The following is a 13,887-nucleotide window of genomic DNA, read 5'->3' as shown; positions in this document are numbered from 1 at the left end:
AAAATTCGATGATGAAATTCGTGCCCTGATTTTTCTATCATCTCTGCCTGAGAGTTGGGCTGGCACAGTGACAGCAGTTACTGCTGCAGAGACAAACCTAACAGTTGACAGAGTAAGAGATCTGATGATTGGTGAGGAAGTTCACCGAAGAGAATCAGAATCTTCTACTTCGGGATCAGCACTGAATACAGAACAGAGAGGCAGATCGAAGGGAAAGCAAAATCGTGGAATATCAAATTCCAGAGGAAGGAGCCAATCCAAGAAGGATTTGGATAAAGTTAAATGCTGGAATTGTGATGAGTTTGAGCATTTTAGAAATCAGTGTGAGGCACCGAAGAAGTATAAGAATAAGGATCAGAAGAACAAGAAGACAGCAAACGCTACCATGTCTGATGACGATGGCGAGGCGTTGGTCTTGAGTGTCAGTAGTCCGATGGAATCGTGGGTATTGGATTCTGGAGCGTCGTTCCACTCCTGCAGCAATGTGGAGATAATGGAAGACTACGTTTCTGGCGATTTTGGGAAGGTACATCTGGCTGATGACGAGCCCTTAGATATTATGGGAAAGGGAAACGTGAAGGTAGTGACGTTCAATGGATCCGTGATAAAACTGAATGGAGTCAGACACATTCCTGGATTGCAGAGAAGTTTGATTTCGATTGGGTAGCTTGATGCAGAAGGGTACACCGTGACGTTTGGCTGCAACAATTGGAAGATTACCAAGGGAGCTATGATAGTAGCTCGAGTTAAGAAGGATGGTACGTTGTATACCACAACTAACTCAAAAGATTGCATTGATATTGCAATTGAGGCAAATAATGCAGATTTGTGGCACTGTCGTCTTGGCCACATGAGCGAGAAAGGGATGAAGATAATGTGCTCAACAGGTTTACTGCTTGGCCTGAAAACTGTTGAAGTTGTCCTGTGCGAGGATTGCGTGTTTGGGAAATAGAAAAGGGTGAGTTTCTCAAGAGGAGGCAGAAAATTGAAGACACAGAAGTTGGAGATGGTCCACACGGATCTATGGGGACCAGCACCTGTGAAGTTCCTAGGAGGCTCTGAATATTATATGACTTTCATCGACGACTCTACTCGAAAGCTATGGGTTTATTTTCTGAAGAGTAAATCCGATGCGTTTGACGCTTTTAGGAAGTGGAAAGCCCTTGTTGAAACTGAAACCGGGCTGAAGGTGAAGTGTCTAAGATCCGATAATGGAGGAGAATATGAACTTGCAAAGTTCAAGGAGTTCTGCGCCGAGAATGGAATCCGCATGGAGAAAACTGTGAAAGGAACTCCACAGCAGAATGGAATCGCAGAGCGCATGAACAGAACGTTGAACGAGCGAGCAAGATGCATGAGATTGAAAAGTGGATTGCCAAAGAATTTTTGGGCAGATGCAGTCAACACAGTTGCATTCCTAATTAATAGAGGTCCATCAGTTCCTTTGGAGTTTCGGATACCCGAGGAGGTTTGGACAGGAAAAGAGGTAAATCTATCTTTCCTACACATCTTTGGTTGTGTTGCTTATGCTCATGTTAGTTCCATTGAGAGAAGCAAGTTGGATGCTAAATCTATTAAGTGTACGTTCATTGGTTATGGAGGCGATGAGTTCGGTTATAGACTCTGGGATGAGCAGAACCGTAAGGTTATTCGCAGTAGAGATGTCATTTTCAATGAACAGGTATTGTACAAGGATAGATTGGAGGCGTCGAGTCCCAGCAATTCTGAGCCACAAGTGGTCGAGCTAGACATCTCAAACTCGAGTGGGAGCAAAGAGAGTCAGAATGTTGAAGAGGTGCTTGAAGAAGAACCAAGCACTCCACCACCGACTATTCCGCTGCCTAAATCGACTAGAGAGCGACATGCACCTGATAGGTACTCGCCCTCTAATTTCTATTTGTTACTTACTGATGGTGGTGAGCCCGAGTGTTATACAGAGGTAGGAGAAGGCCCTGATAAACGAAGGTGGAAAATTGCCTTAGATGATGAGTTTGCCTCTCTTCTCCTGAATGGCACATGGGAGCTTGTGGAACTTCCTAAAGGGAAAAAGGCATTGCATTGCAAGTGGGTCTATCGAATCAAATGTGAAGCTGATGGTAGCAAGCGCTACAAGGCTAGGCTGGTTGTCAAGGGATTTGAGCAACGATACGGTATTGATTATACAGATGTGTTCACTCCTGTTGTGAAACTAACTACTATTCGTTTAGTGTACGAGGCCTGATATTGCACAAGCAGTGGGAGAAGTGAGCCGGTTCATGGGTGATCCGGGCAAGCAACATTGGGAAGCAGTTAAATGGATCCTTCGATACTTGAGAGGTACTACAGAAAGTGTCTTATGTTTCAATGGCAAGAATGTCGAGCTGGCAGGCTATGTGGATGCAAACTTGGCGTCCAATGATCTTGATGAGAGAAGAAGCACAACCGGGTATGTATTTACTTATGGTGGTACTGCTATTTCATGGACTTCTAAGTTGCAGAAGACCGTTGCTTTGTCTACTACGGAGGCTGAATATGTAGCTGCGACAGAGGCAATTAAGGAGATGGTGTGGTTGCAAAGTTTCTTAGATGAACTTGGGAAGGAGAACAAGAGTAGCATACTCTACAGTGATAGTCAGAGTGCTATTTTCTTGGCGAAGAATCCAGCGTTTCATTCTAAGACAAAGCATGTGGAGTTGAAGTATCATTACATCTGTCACCTAGTGGAGATGAAAATCCTGCAACTTGTGAAGATACTTGGAAGTGAGAATCCTGCAGACATGTTTACTAAGCGATGCTAAGCGGATGAAGGGATGAGATCACGAGAAAATGGTTGTTTAGGAGTTGTTAGTCTCCAAGTGGGAGATTGTTAATTATGGAGCCTAATTTATCTCCTACCATGTTTAGGATTTGTTTCCTTGAAGTATTTTTTTCCTTGTGATATATGTTTCCTAGTTTGACTAGAATTAGGGCTCTCTAGTTGCTTATAAATAGAGGTGCTCCCTCATTGTTAAATTATGTTTATTCTGAAATTATATAGTGAAATCCATGGCTTGGCATCGCCCCCAGACGTAGATACACATTGTATTGAACTGGGTAAACAATTTCTTGTGTTCATTCTCTTTCATATTCGTGATTGCCTGTGTTTATTTCCCAACAAGGCATTAGTAGTGGAATGTCGTCCACTACAAATGCCTCCATTCCTTCTCTGTATGGTTTAACCCTATGTCCATTCACCATGAAAGAAAGGGAATCAGGATCGCCTCCTTGGAGTTCGATTGCTCCATTCGCTCGGATGGCGATTATGGTATAAGGACCTATCCACCTAGATCTGAGCTTTCCTGGCATTAATTTCAGTCTGGATTGGAACAGCAAAACTTTCTGGCCTATCTTTAGTTCCTTCTTGCGAAGGTTCTTATCATGCCACATTTTCGTCTTTCTTTGTACCACATAGCAGAGTCATAGGCGTCCAGGTGAAGCTCTTCCAGCTCCTGTAAATGCATTCTCCTCTCTGCAGCTCCAACCTCGGTATTCATATTCATTTCCTTGATCGCCCAGTATGCTTGATGCTCAACCTCCACCGGCAGATGGCACATCTTCCCAAATACCATCCGGTATGGGGACATTCCAATAGGCATTTTGAACGTTGTCCTGTAAGCCCAGAGTGCGTCCTCCAGTCGACGGCTCCAGTCTTTCCTCCCGGGATTGACCGTCTTTTCTAGGATCGCTTTGATTTCTTTATTAGAGATTTCAACCTGGCCATTAGATTGTGGGTGATAAGGTGTGGATAGGCGGTGGTGGACTCCATATTTTCGCATCAGAGCTTCGATAGTTCTGTTGACGAAATGAGTCCCTTGGTCAGAGATAATAGACCGTGGCACTCCATATCGGGTAAATATGTTAGATTTCAAAAACTTCGCTACTTCTCTGGACTCACATGTCCTAGTTTCCTTCGCCTCGATCCATTTGGACACATACTTCACTGCCACCAGTGTGTAGAGATTACCTTCTGATGCGGGAAAGGGTCCCATGAAGTCCATTCCCCATACATCGAATATTTCACAGACAATAATGGGGATCTAAGGCATCTCGTCTCTAGTAGATATTCCTCTAGTAAGTTGACATCGAGGGAACTTCTTGCAGAATTCATAAGCATCTCTATGGATAGATGGCCAATAAAACCCACTATCAAGTATTTTCCTTGCTGACCCCTATAAGCTAGTGTGTGACAGTGGATCATTACGTCTTCCTGCTCCTATTCTGGTATACAGCATCGGATTATTTGATCTGCCCCCATTTTCCATAGGTAAGGATCATCCCAATAGAAGTATCGGGAATCGCTTTTAAGCTTTAACTTCTGTGCTCTTGAAATTTCGTCACTTCTGGGTAACTCCCTCGTTACCAAGTAATTAGCCATGTCCGCGAACCATGGCTCCTTCCTCGTGTTCTGTCCTTTGCTTCCTTGGTTGGCTCGAGCAATTTCTTCCGCTTGGTTGATCCACTAGCGCTCAGGTATGGACTTGATCAAGCAGAGATACTCTTCAGGGAAAGCGTCTGGAATGGCTTCACCATTATCTTCTTGCAGAATTCGACTTAGGTGATCTGCCACCTTGTTCTCACATCCTTTCTTATCCACTGCTTCGCAATCAAACTCCTGTAGAAGGAGTACCCATCTGATCAACCGCGGCTTTGACTCTTTCTTTGCCAAGAGGTATTTGATGGCCGCATGATCTGTATAGACAATCACCTTGGACCCAAGCAGGTAAGGCCTGAACTTCTCAAATGCGATTGGAGGCGGAAAAAATGTTGTAACTTTTTCCTTCGATTTTTTGACCTAATACCGCCCCTACAGCATAGTCACTAGCATCGCACATCACCTCAAAGGGGTGATTCCAGTCGGGAGCGAGTATTATTGGAGAGCTTATCAATCGGTCCTTCAGAAACTGGAATACGGCCTTGCAGGCATCTGAGAATTCAAATTCTACATCGTTCTGGAGAAGTCTTGTTAGAGGCTGGGCTATCTTTGCGAAATCTTTGATGAATCTCCTGTTGAACCCAACGTGCCCTAAGAAAGCTCGGATCTCCTTCTGGTTGGTAGGATATGGGAGTTTTGCAATGACTGCTACCTTTGTTGGGTCGACCTCTATTCCTTTGGTTGATACTACGTGGCCCAGAACTATTCCTTCAGTAACCATAAAATGACATTTCTCGAAGTTCAGAACTAAATCCTTCTGGCGACATCTTTCCAATACCCTGTTCAGGCTATGCAGCCCTTGATCAAAATCATCCCTATAGACAGTGAAATCGTCCATGAAGATCTCAATACAATCTTCCAATATATCCGAGAAAATGCTCATCATACATCTTTGGAAAGTGCCCGGAGCATTGCAGAGGCCAAAGGGCATCCTCCTGTAAGCATAAGTGCCAAAGGGGCAGGTGAACGTCATCTTTTCTTGGTCATCTGGGTTTACAGCGATCTGGAAATAGCCACTATAACCATCCAGGAAACATAATTTCTCCAGCATTTGATCAATGAATGGCAGAGGGAAGTGATCTTTCTTTGTGGCTTGGTTCAGTTTCCTATAGTCTATGCACATTCTCCACCCAGTAACTGGCCTTGTCGGGATTAATTCGTTTTTTTCATTTTTTACCACTTGAATCCCTCATTTCTTAGGCACCATGTGCACTGGGCTGACCCAATTACTGTCGGGAATGGAATAGATAATTCTGATTGAAACCAGCTTGACAATTTCCTTCAGCACCTCTTCCCTCATGTTGGGGTTGAGTTTCCGTTGTTGGTCGCGGTGTGGCTTGGCTCCTTCCTCCAACCGGATGTGATGCATACACAAATCCGGGCTAATTCCCACCAAGTCCATCAGCTTCCAGCCGATAGCCTTCTGATTCCTTCGTAATACTTCCAGTAACTTGTCTTCCTGCCCTTGGGTCAATCGACTGTTTATAATCACGGGCATAGTTTCGCCTTTCTTCTCTCCCAGGAGGACGTACTTTAGATGTGCTGGAAGGGGTTTCAACTCCTTCGCGGGCTTTGGCTCTTCGATGGGCAGAGGGTTTTTTGCAGCTTCATCACCCAGTGGCTTTCCTTGATCAAGCTACTTTGCTAGGCTAGATACTTGAGCTGTCTTACCTGACCCAGTTGGCCTTCGACGTTCGCAAAATTCTGTTATTGCTTCTGCGACGGCTTGTCGTTCATTTCTCCAACCTTATTTTCTCAAACCACTCTTCTACTTCCTTTTCGACCTCTTCATCTACAGCGGAGTCCGTGAATTGCCTATTTAAAAATTCTTCTTCCAAAAATTCCTGCACCAAGGGCTCAGTCACATCCACGGAATACACGTTCTCTCCGTCGGCTGGCCTTTTCATGGCCTCATCGATATTGAATGTATACTGCTCTCCTTTGAAGTCCAGACTGATCGTCCCATTGCGGACATCTATGATATTGCTGGCTGTGGACAAGAATGGTTGTCCCAGTAGGACTCCACTCAACTCTTTTGCTGTGGTTCTGTCATCTTGATTACGAAAAAATCAGCTGGGTATAGAAAGTTATTCACCTTTACATAACATCTTCCAGAATTCCTTCGGGGTGAGTACATGATCTGTCGGCCAACTGTATCATTATATCCGTGTCGACTAGCTTGACCTCTCCCAGCTTCCGATAGATGGAGTGTGGCAGAACATTGATAGATGCCCCCAAGTCGTACATGGCGTGCTCTACCTGAATGTCTCCGATTGAAATTGGGAGTGTGAACATTCCTGGATCAGTTTTCTTGGAGGGGAGGTCGTTTCTCTGGATTACGGCAGACACGTTCTCATCTGTAATTAGTCTCCCTTCCTCATTGACCTTCCCTGCCAGGTAGTCTTTAATGATCTTACTGATCGGGGGGCATTTTTAACGTTGTTAAGAGCGGTACCTTTACATCCACATCCTTGAACGTGCTTGCCACATCAATTGTGGCATCTTTTTTTCTTGTCACCATTCCACGGTACGGATAAGGCTTAACCCTTTCAGTTTCTTCCTTCTGACCTTCTTCTGAGGCCTCTCCTCCCACCTTTTCCTTGCATTTTTCTTCCACTTGACCACCTCTACTGGATTCTCCCTCTTCCTCACGGCTTGGTCCGAAATCCGTTGGTGGAGATATCGCAGGATGGCTGGGGCTTTGGTAGACCTTCCCTGACCGCAGGGATACTTCACTAATATTCTCATGACCAGGCGGTTGCATAATGGCTTCATTTCCCACTCGCCCAGCGATACTGCAACTTGAGAGAGTTGTTTCGTCAACATCTCTAACGCCGCCCGCTGCTCTTTTTGAGCCTCCTGGATTTCCCGCATTGCATCATTTGAATGGTGTGGTACCAATATTTCTACGTGGCTTTCGTTGGGGTGTCTGTTGTATCTTTGATTCGGCGGTCCTCCACTATAGTTGGGCTGCGGGTAGTCAGATTGCCCGTAGTGTTCTTGCTGATATCGCGGCTGGTTGTATTGTCGATTTCCCGGGTGTTGATTTCCCCGTAGGTGTGCTGGGATGTACGTGACCATCTGATTGTTCGGTTGCCTTCCCTGGTTGATAAACTGAGGGCCTTGCTGTTTGTACCCTCAATTTCCTTCCTGTTGTCGGCTTGACCAGTTCGGCTGTCCTCCACTTGACCAGTTTCCTTGAGGTACGTTATGTATCTTGTTTCCTCCAGAGTTTGGTCTATCCTGGATCCGTGCGGGCAAGTTGAGTTTCCCTTCAGAGGGTTGTACTTGCTAGGTTAATAACTGGAGTGGTTGGTTTTGATCAGTCCATCAAAAATTGGGATGGTCCCTCCATGGAGCATCTCTCTGCTTCCCCTGGATCCAGTTTCCATTTGCATTCCAGTGGCCAACGGCATTTACTTGAGCCTGCGGTTCTTCCTCTGGGAAACTCGCGAAAAAATAAGTAGTGATGCTCTATCTGGCAAGGTGGCGGACTGCGGCAATACTGTATCTCCTTCGGTGCAGGTGGTGGCGACGGTCTCCTTTTTATCTACCGCTTACCAGCAGTTATCCTATCATAACCAATCTGCTCCGAATCAAGCCTCCAGCTCCCATAATTAACAAATCGTTGCGGCCATCTGCTGCGGCACTGACTCCTCTCATGGTACTGCCCTCGAAGAAGTTTCGTCGACCGCATAATAGCCTCAATCAACCTTATCCAAAGATATTAATACATAGCTTGGCTAAAAAGAAGTTTTTAGAGAAATCCCCTTTGTGCTGCAGAGAGAATGAGGTCAGTTCTTGCTGTTCCCGATAAAAGATCCGCCAAATAGAGACGACAATAGGTGATTTAGATTCTAGGAGTACGAAGATGAATTTTGATAAAAATCCATTACACTGAGTATATAACAATTTTTTGTTAAAATGCAATTCATCAAAGTAAATACCATTATAAATTCTACAGTACAATCATCTTGTCTAACATAATTCAAAATAAAAAATGAATTCATCAATTTTATATAGTCCATTTAAGATCAAGAGTTTAAAACGATTACATGTATTGTGGAATCATAAATACTCATTTTTCGATAGTTTATGGATTTTTTTTTCTTACAATTTATATCTGTTATTTATTTACTTTGTCCATGAAAATGTGAATTGAAATATTAGGTGCATCAGTAGAATTGTTTATACGCCATTCTAATGAATGACTGAAAGGTGCATGACTCTATCAGGACCAACTATTTTTATCTTTCATAGATTAACTCAAACTGTATAGTTAGAAAAGTGATACATAGACATACATACCACCTCCGTCCCACAATAAGAGTCACAATTTGCCATTTCGGTCTGTGCCACAATAAGAGTCATATTTCATTTTTGCCATAAATGATAAGTAGGTCTCAAATTATACTAACTCACTTCACTAACATTTTATATTATTATGTTTCTATTTTTAGATTGATGTTACCATAATTTTTATTTCTTTTATATTCTAATGATGGAGTATAATATTTTTTCAATAGTATAGTTATATTTTTAGAGATATATTATTACTTTTGTGATTATAATTCTTGGTCATTAATCATGTTTTGAGCTTTGATTATGTTATTGCTTCTTGAATTTGATGGCATTAGATATAGTATATTATTACTTTTGTGAATAATGAAGATAGAATAAAGTTGTAACGCCCCGTCAATTGTGACAAATACGAGAGAGAGAAAAGTAGAAGATTTTAGTATTCTCAATTTTAGGAAACATGTCGTTTATAATACGAAAATCGAAAAAGAAAAATGATTCATTTTATTGGCATAGAGGAAGTAGTAAATTATGATTGTCAACTTCCACCGGAGAGCTTTATTCTCCACTATAAATCACCAAAGATGTTCATTCTCCACTATATTCTCCATCCGTCCCATAGAAATAGACTATTTGAGATCGACACAGATTTTAATGTGCAATTCATAAAGTAAGAGAGAAGGAGAAAAATTAGTTTAAATTGTGTAGTGGGTTGTGGGACCCATAAATAATAAATTAAATGAGAAAGAGAAAAACGTTACCATAAATGGATATGGACTATTTCTACGGGACGGACAAAAAATAAAATATGGCCTATTTATATGGGACGGAGGGAGTTAATTTAATTATGTATGTCAACTTCCACCGAAGGTGTTCGTTCTACGCTATAAATTATACTCCCTTAATCTTATAATAGATTCAATGCTTTTCTCTTTAGTTTTTCTACAAATAATGTCACATTTCCTTTTGTGTAAGAAGTTCTCTACACATTAATAAAAATATACTTCCAATATTGCATATATGCTTATGAAAATAGATGTTTAATTGGTGAGAATGCAAAATATCTATGACAATTCATAACAATTAGACTATCGAGTTTCAATTTTGCATACGAGTAAAAGAGTTGGGAAAAATGATATACTATCAAAGATAATTTAAAGACATACAAATTCATCAATAAGAAGTACATTCGTGAATACAATGAGTATGATAGTGCATATATTTATTCCAAAATACCTAATTTTCTCCACGAATTTAGAATATAGTTTGTATTATTCTGCACTCATTTTAAAAAATAATAGTACTTCATCCGTCCCATAAAAATATGTGCACTTTCCATTCCATTTTCGTCCGTCCCATAAAAATATGTGCATTCCATTTTTGGAAAGTTATATCAATTTAATAATGTAGGTCCCACTATCCACTAACTCTACTTTAACTGTCATTCTCTTCCACTCTCTTACTTTACCATACCATTATCATCTTCTCTTTTACTTTACCAATTTTGTCTTAATTCTCGTGTCATACTCATTGCTCATATTTTTATGGGACGGGGGGAGTAATAAATTGTTAAAGTGGATAAAAAGTAAAGTAAGAGAGATAATAATATAGAGAAGACTCTTATGTTTTTTCCAATTTATTTTTCTCCTCATTCTTTATACTCCATTTATTATCATTTTTAGTCCAAAATTAGTACAGAAAATGAAATGACTTTACTACTGTGGAAAAAAAAGATTACTTAACTAGAAACCAAAATACAAAATTTATAGACATTTTATAAATTTCATCTTTTTATTGCATATCTTTGATAAGTTTGTAAATATCATTTGACTTTCATTGTTATCTATTGTACTCCCTTCGTCCCATTAAATATGAATGAGATTTTATGTAGTGTTGTTTTGTATGTTATTGAAGGAGAGTACTGTAAGATAGATGAAAAAGTAGAGATGATGTTATTTCCATTTTAGAATACGTTTCATTTTTATTGTGACAATCCAAAAAATGAAAACATTTCATTTCTAATGGGACAGAGAGAGCATATTATAGCTCGCGCTAGTATATTATTATAATATTAGTAATACATGGGCTATTAACACTTAATATAATGAAACTTTCTAAAAGTTTATTTTTTATATAAACTTTAAACTTGACATATAATATCAAAAATTTATATAGTTGTTGTATTTTATCACTTATAATATCTGACTATATTTTTCCAAAATTCGAAAAAGGAAAATTGTGTGTGTGAGCTTGACATCTTCATCTTTATACTCCCTAATTGTAATTGATTCTCCAAAATACAAAGATTTACGTTTTTCCATAATTTTTTGGATTGCCCATCACCAATTTTATACAAATGTAAAACTTTATATTTTAGAGAATCAATTAAAATAGGAGATTATCTTATTATCCCTTTGAATATGATCAACTTTCCTTTTTGGTTTATCCCAATCAAGATGACTCATTACTTAAAATCAAAATATTTTTATCTCTATTTTATTTTCTCTCTCTTACTTTACCCTCTCCTCTTAACACACGAAATATAACTGCATAAAATCCCGTACACGGATGAATATCTCACACTCACACACAATTTTTGCTTTTTCGATAAAGATAAAACTTTATATATACTTAATACTCCCTCCGTCCCCAAAGATATGCACTTTGAGGACGACACGGGTTTTAATGTAAAATTGGTAAAGTAAGAGAGATGTAGAGAGAAAAACTAAATAAAGTATTGTTAGTGGAGAATGAGTCACACCTTATTAGATAGAATAGACTTTCCAAAATTAGAAAGTGCATATTCATGTGGGACGGGCTAAAAAGGAAAGAGTGCATATTCTTGTGGGACGGAGGGATTAATGACTCTGTCTCTACTCTCACTCTGACATACTTTCTCTCTCACAAACGAAAATGATGGGATCAGATGTCTATGTTCATTGGAGCAGCTACAATGTCGATTTTAATTGTGATTTGTATTCTCTTGGAGGCAGACTTGTGCATAGGGCTGGGTCGATACGATATATTGTACCGTTATCATATAAAAAATATTGATATGAAAGAATTTCATATCGTTACCGTATCGAAAGTTTCGGTATAACGAAATTTCGGTATGAATATTATCTATACCGTTACCGTATCGAAAAGTTCGGTATAACGAAAATTCAATATTTTTCGGTATGATACGATCGATATACTTTTTTCGGTATATTTACCCAACCCTACCATGCCAATTTATATTGGTTAGTACTATTTTGTACTCCATGATTTTGGAACCTTTGTATGGAGATTTTCTTGGATAACTATTATTTCTTATGTCTTTAAATAGGAGTCTCGTGTTTCTATTTTAGTCCATCTGCGAATAAAATTCTCGTTTCATATTTTACTCACATTTTATTAAAACTAATATATACAAGTGAGACCCATAATTCACTAAATTTTTTCCGATGTAATATTTCATAATTAAATGTAGAGCTCTAATGAGTTGAGTGGGATTTTCATTTCTCGTATTAAACCCAAACTTAAATTGTATAATATTCTCTAAGAGCTTCTCCAACAAGGAAAGGTAAATAAAAGAGGAATATCATCTATTTACTGGGGTTTGGCGCCCCTTGCACAACTTGTACAAAATAAATAAATCAGAGATATGATCTATTTGACAGATTATGAAATTAATCTATTCTCATGTTAACACAGAATTACATCCTAGAACGCAAATAACTATGATAATAAAGTATAAATCCTAAAACATGAATTCTACGGTTTAGAAATACCGAATTGATTCTCTAAAGAATTATCGATTGCTCGCGCGTTCTCCACGTTATGATCTTCAATACTAGACCACAAACATTCAGACTGGTTCACGAATTGTATTTCGATATCAGGGTGGGCTGATCTTATTAGAATACTAAGACTCGAATAAAGAAGACAGAACTCCCACACAAAGTAGGAGAAAAATTTCGACTCCTTCTCAGAGAGAGGGGACAAAATTTCTGTAGAGAAAATAATGATTTTGTCTCTCATTTATTCTCATATTTATATTAAGTTACATATTGTGCCAAGTCAGGGATCTATGGAGATTTGGATGCAGGTCACACCCAATTAGCGTTTATCTAATTAAATTGAACCCCAATTTAATATAAGCTTGAATTGGAATATTATTATCAGCCACTACAATAATAATATTGATTTACCCATCCAAATTCAAAATTACAAGTAATTCAGGTTTCATCTTTAATACGTTATTTTCGGCGCTTAAGATATAAAATGTCCATTAATTAGTTAAAGTCTGCTACTGACTCAATTAAATAATATCTTCTTTATTTCAAGAGTGGACTCAACAAGAAAACGTTTATTTATTATTCATGGAATAATTAAATTCCAATTGGCCAATTTTCCGAATAATAAAACCTTGTTTCGAGCTCCTCTTGAGGATATTATCAAACTAGACTCACCTAGCGCACGATTCATTGCAATAACAATACTAGCACCTCTAGATATTGATCACCACTACCCAACATATCAGGATTCTTGGGTTGCGAAAAACTCGCACCATTTGATAAGTCAAAGTAGTACATAACCAATATTGTATGCTCAATGTTATGTCAACAATGATTAAGAAACAACAATCACCGAGACCTCGTGTTTCAGTAAATAGCAAAAAAGACTTATCTCACTGTTAGACCCGTTCAATGCTATACCACACCAATGTCATCTTATTTCAGTAAGGCTTAGAAATATGCGAACTGACATTGCAACCTTTCATGATAGTTAGCCAAAGCCTATCTACGTTGTTAAATTCTTATTTCTCTTTTGCAAAGCATTGCATAGAACCTACTGTAGTTACCTTAAAGTGGATGACGCCCACAACCAGTCTACTAAGAAAAAGACTTAGGCTTTGTTTGCTTCTTATACATTTATATGTTTGAAAAACATCTTATAAATGCACAAGCAAACACAATGTAATAATAATACTGATTCTATTCGTGCGAAACTTCTTGAATAATATTGAATCGGGTTAAAAGTGGATTATAGAGTTTTTGTATACAAGCAAGATTCTATTTGTGCTTGAAATATGTTTTTCAGTATACCAAACCTAACACTATGTACCTTCTCAAAAAGTGAAATATACCCTTTCA

The 13,887-nt window shown here is 39.1% G+C and overlaps 1 protein-coding gene across 1 annotated transcript; it reads right to left on the bottom strand.

Moving 5' to 3' along the window:
* Positions 1–6,183: 6,183 nt before the first annotated feature.
* Positions 6,184–7,214, bottom strand: LOC121754558. The gene is made up of 3 exons (XM_042149898.1): positions 6,906–7,214; positions 6,586–6,781; positions 6,184–6,503 (listed from the first exon to the last, which is right to left on the bottom strand). Exons 1-3 carry the CDS (start codon positions 7,212–7,214, stop codon positions 6,184–6,186), a joined length of 825 nt encoding a protein of 274 aa, XP_042005832.1.
* Positions 7,215–13,887: the final 6,673 nt, after the last annotated feature.

This window comes from Salvia splendens, chromosome 11, assembly GCF_004379255.2.
Source record: "Salvia splendens isolate huo1 chromosome 11, SspV2, whole genome shotgun sequence".
Taxonomy (NCBI): domain Eukaryota; kingdom Viridiplantae; phylum Streptophyta; class Magnoliopsida; order Lamiales; family Lamiaceae; genus Salvia; species Salvia splendens.
This window is presented reverse-complemented; position numbering and strand designations above follow the sequence as displayed.

Excerpts from the sequence above, each read along its gene's own strand:
- LOC121754558 (XM_042149898.1), bottom strand. The coding sequence starts at position 7,214 with ATGCAACCGCCTGGTCATGAGAATATTAGTGAAGTATCCCTGCGGTCA. Across the intron at positions 6,782-6,905 it reads TCAAGGATGTGGATGTAAAG|AGAAACGACCTCCCCTCCAA; the intron begins GTACCGCTCTTA and ends GCCGTAATCCAG. Across the intron at positions 6,504-6,585 it reads ACAGTTGGCCGACAGATCAT|ATGACAGAACCACAGCAAAA; the intron begins GTACTCACCCCG and ends TTCGTAATCAAG.